The sequence below is a fragment of the Apium graveolens genome, chromosome 4 (genome assembly GCF_009905375.1).
Source record: "Apium graveolens cultivar Ventura chromosome 4, ASM990537v1, whole genome shotgun sequence".
In the NCBI taxonomy this organism is placed as follows: Eukaryota; Viridiplantae; Streptophyta; class Magnoliopsida; order Apiales; family Apiaceae; genus Apium; species Apium graveolens.
Genome location: NC_133650.1, coordinates 71,226,209 through 71,230,729, shown reverse-complemented (window position 1 = coordinate 71,230,729; position 4,521 = coordinate 71,226,209). Strand labels below are relative to the sequence as shown.

At 35.1% G+C, this 4,521-nt stretch overlaps 1 protein-coding gene across 1 annotated transcript; it reads right to left on the bottom strand.

Moving 5' to 3' along the window:
• Positions 1–1,303: 1,303 nt before the first annotated feature.
• LOC141718626 (uncharacterized) lies at positions 1,304–4,087 on the bottom strand. Its single transcript, XM_074521005.1, has 5 exons — positions 3,917–4,087; positions 2,438–2,446; positions 2,318–2,359; positions 2,117–2,212; positions 1,304–2,033 (listed from the first exon to the last, which is right to left on the bottom strand). The coding sequence occupies exons 1-5, from the start codon at positions 4,085–4,087 to the stop codon at positions 1,866–1,868; spliced, it is 486 nt and encodes a 161-aa protein (XP_074377106.1). The 3' UTR covers positions 1,304–1,865.
• Between the last annotated feature and the right edge of the window lie 434 nt (positions 4,088–4,521).

Sequence of the window (4,521 nt, the reverse complement as noted above, 5' to 3'; positions counted from 1 at the left end):
GAGAAAGACCTAGATGCAAAGTGGAAGAAGCTTGATGAAAACATTAAGAAGAAATTTGGTCCAATTGAGAAGCAAGATAAGGTCTTTTCTCACTTCTGCAAATTGAGACAAATTTCAGCTAATGAAATGAGCCTAGGAAACTTAGAAAGGGGTCATCCCTCAACAATCAAATCTCCAAAGGCCAGTGTGATTTTTAAACCAAAAAGAAATTACCTAAAGACCTCATACAAAAATCCACTGGATTTATCATATGAAACTCATAGGCCAGATGAAAATAAACTACTTGGAAGGTCCTTAGCTTTCTTCAAGGATCCCAGAGATTCAATTCTAAAGAAAAGGATTGCTAAAATCTACAGAAATGGTAAACTGATATGTCTTGTGGCTGGATATCCACAATTTGCACAGGCTAAGAAAGAAGAAAAGGTGAGACTCAAACAACAACAAAAGCAAGCTTTTTAGATACCAAGAACCAAGCTAAGAAGCCTGCAATCACAGAAGCTGCATTGCCAACTGAAAAATTAGAAAATCTGGATGAAGGAAAGAAGGAAGAATCAAAGTAGACAAAAAGGAAGTTTAGATACAAAATTCATGCACAGAGGAAGATAGATTTTGATGAAAACAAGGAAGAATACAAGCCAATCCAATCTACAACGTCAAGCCAAACAGTCATACCTACTGTGAAGGAGGCTGAATTCAAGGTTGATCCCAATATCACCTTTCACGGTGATCTTGTTGTTCCTAAGGATGAATCCATAGATTGGTACAGCTTGCCCCTTCCTGATGTAAACCTTCACTATGCCATAAGTGCTCAAATGCTATGCTCTTCTATTGTTGCATTATATCAAAAAAGCATTGCATTTTCAATAATGCAACACCAAGGGGCGTTACATCTGCGGCCGTTGTATTAGAGGCCTAATGTAACGCTTTTTGGGGGTCTACAGCAACACCAATAAGCATTGCCTAATAGATGTAATGCAACAATATATACATCAAATACAACACCAAAAAGCGTTGGCTCTGACATAAGCTGGATGTAAGACTCCATGTGTGGGGCCCACATTAAGGACACATCAGCACATGACATATGGATGCCACATCAGCAGTGGGCACCATATAAGCACCACATCAGCAGTGGGACCCACTAAAATGTCAAGCAGTAGGGCCTATATACCACATCAGCAGCGATACACATGTCACGCACTGGTATGTAATGCAACGCTTTTTATCAACTTTTAGGATAGGAGAACATAATTAAAAGCAACGCTTATATAGCTAATGCAACACCACAATATCCGGTAAAAACATTGTTATTACTTTATAATGCAACACCCAACTATCAAATACAACGCTTTAATCAAAATTTTTGCAAGATAATATTTCATAATTACAGAACCCATGAAAATTATCCTAATAACCATTCAACAATTTCTACTAGCCATCCAAAACATCATCCAACAACCCTATGACAAGTTCCATCCACAAAATATATCCAACAACCCAAACATCATACTAACTACTAAGAAGGTGTTGGTACTTCTTAGTAAGACAAAGGTTTCAATAAAATTTGGGAAACATGCTGAAAGAACAATTAAAGAACAAAGGTTTCAATAATATTCTTTTTGTAAAGCTTGTCTTTGCTGGTGTTGGATCTTCTAGCAAATATTTGGAGCCATGCTTGTAAACAAAGGCAGTTACCTATAGGCATGCAAAAAAAATAATTATTTATTTAGCAAGAAAAAACAATTAATTACGGCAGCTAAAATTGATGATTGAAAGTTACAATAAAGGATGTTTGACTAAAAACGGTGTCTTCCGAGTTCTCAAGTCCAAATAATGTCAGAAAGGGTTTTGCAAGGTTTTCGACTTTAATGTCTACATGTATGAACATTATCTGTAAGAGGAAAATATATTAGAAGTATGATATCAGACAAATAATTGAGGATCTGAGAGGCTTCTGATATTTCATCACTGCCAACTATAATTGCGACAAGGGAAAATATGCATGCTAGTTGTTGAAGACAAACCATGAAAGCCTTTGTTACCGAATGAGAAAAGTCAGTTTGTTTGAAAGAGAAATCAGGGATGAGGATGAAAATAAAGGGCAGAGAAAGAGTACAATGATGCAATTATCACATTTCGTTGTCTGGATATTGAACTCATCTTGCAAAAGGAAACGAGTTAATGCGACAGAATTTGCAAAGCATAGGAAGACCTGCAAGTTTTGACAATATTAGACTTTATAACATCAAAACAACACTTAATGCAGGTGAAAAACAAAGATTTTTTTAGTACAAACTTTTCAAGGCAATTGCTCTACCTCAGGCAATTGCAGGGGAGAAAACCACCACAACAAACATACCTGTGGCACAATACAAGTATAAATTGCACACGTTTAAACACTGCAACAACAGAAACAGAGGTAAGAAATTGTGCATACCTCGACATATCATTGTAAAGAGCTCGCTTACAAAGCATGTATGATGCACATGGTGCACTGCAATCCATGGAATGTACTTAAATGCAGCATTAACAACAAAAATAAAATTACAGACTAAGGTATTATCAAAAAATGGCATGTGATGACGATTAACAGAGCCAAGCTTTACATCTGTTAGGTTAAATTATTCACACTACATTCACATACAAATTTTTCTTTCAATATGAAAATTTGCGATTCAATTAATATTATTAACCTTCATCCAATATACATATAACATTCACCTGTAAGTTTGTAGTTTAACACTCTGAAATAAGTCTGTAACTGAATGATCATAAATATTCAATGCAATCATAGATGTTCATCTGAATCTCGACGTGCGAGAATGATCATAAACATTCATGTTTACAACACATTTTACAAATTTATCATATAAAAGATCCTAATAGACAGCCAAAAGCTAAAAACACTTGGAATTAGAAAAGTATGTACCACAATGCTGCAAAATAGCAATCTGCATGATCAATTCAGATAATAATTGACCAACTATAGAGAAAAAAACATAGATGAAATGATAGGAATAATTAAATGAAAACGGAGAAAGTGATATATACATGGTGCATCAGCTGTCATTATAGGTGTCAGCTGTAATGGGATACTAGATGTAACTAATACTTAATGAAGAAGTTGATAAATTTGCAGAAGAAAACATAAGAAAGAGACATGGAATGCAGAAGAAAATAAAGCTTATTATCATATTTTTGGTACTAAGTGTAGTAGCTCTTTTGATCATTTACTGGTGGAGAAAACAAGTTTCCAAGAAAGGTAAAAACTGAACCAGACTTATCCATCAAATATGTTTCTGAATCTAAAATTATCTTTGTATTCTTTAAAAGTATTATTTTAAAGGTTGTACGGTTGTTGGGGCATTGTAAGTTTGGCCTTTCATGATCCACAGTTTTATAAGTCTCACGCGATTTGTATTCATCTTAAAGGTTGAGTCTTTTTACTCGTGTTTTATTTGTCTACTCGTACGAGTGAGGGAAAGCGTTGAATGTTATATAATCCAATTAAATCCTCCTCCTGACAGTTTAAGGTATTGTGATTGTTAATTATTAGTCAATTAACAACAATTACTAGTACATCACTAAGAGCTGCAGTTTACTACTTAAACACGAGTACAGGGATCCGAGCGTCTGATAAGATGTTATTGGATAATCTATGCATCCCTTAAAACTCAACCTTTTCGATTCCTAGAGCAAAGTCATTAATTATAAGCAAAGATATAGTAATGTATTAATCTAAAAAAGTGTGCTCTTGCCCACCTTGGACAAGACTTGAACGCTCGACCTCATGTAAAATGTAAAACGAAGAGTTATACAGTGATCTGGTGACTCGAGTATACTACAGTACATCTAAATTCTTGTCTCAAGGTATAATCATAAGTTGATACATATAAAAAAATAACTTAACAGTTACCTGTTTAAGGTCGGGATTATACTTTTCAGAGAAAACTCTAATCTCTTCCAGTTTGTGGGGTGAATCAAGGTCTCGTGTGCAATTATCAGGTCTCAGTTTCCTGTAAATACTCTGTATTCCAGTACTGTTATTACTCTGCATTTTACCCCCTTCAGGAAACACCTGATCCATGAAGAAAATAGCTGGTCTTCGACATCGATTTTCCTCATACTATGTATTCCAGTACTGTTATTACTCTGCATTCCACTGCAATATTTCACCTTACACACCTCGCAACTAATAAACATAAATCGAAACATATTGCAAACGTAACCTAGTGAATCAACAAAACAAACAAGTGCTACCTGCTGACGAGTAATGTAATCAGCCTTAGTCGAAACTAGTATTCACTTTTATTGCTTTGGACAGGGAGGAAACGCCTTATCCTCTTGGTGTCACTCCCATTAGGACTACCACTTTCACCATTCTCCTGAGTCATAAAAACACGTTCCTTCCCATCAGCATCAAAGAAAAAATCTAATTATATTTCATGATATATATAGAGATCATTAAAAAACACTTCACCTCTCTGAAATGACAACATCAAGTATAACTGTGAACTCCAT

What these genes read in the sequence shown, in the direction of transcription:
- LOC141718626 (XM_074521005.1), bottom strand. Translation starts at nt 4,087, where the DNA reads ATGGATCAGGTGTTTCCTGAAGGGGGTAAAATGCAGAGTAATAACAGT. An exon ending in CTCCCCTGCAATTGCCTGAG is followed by an intron (nt 2,213 to 2,317) that starts GTAGAGCAATTG and finishes CAAAACTTGCAG; the next exon opens with GTCTTCCTATGCTTTGCAAA. An exon ending in AATGTGATAATTGCATCATT is followed by an intron (nt 2,034 to 2,116) that starts GTACTCTTTCTC and finishes TCGGTAACAAAG; the next exon opens with GCTTTCATGGTTTGTCTTCA.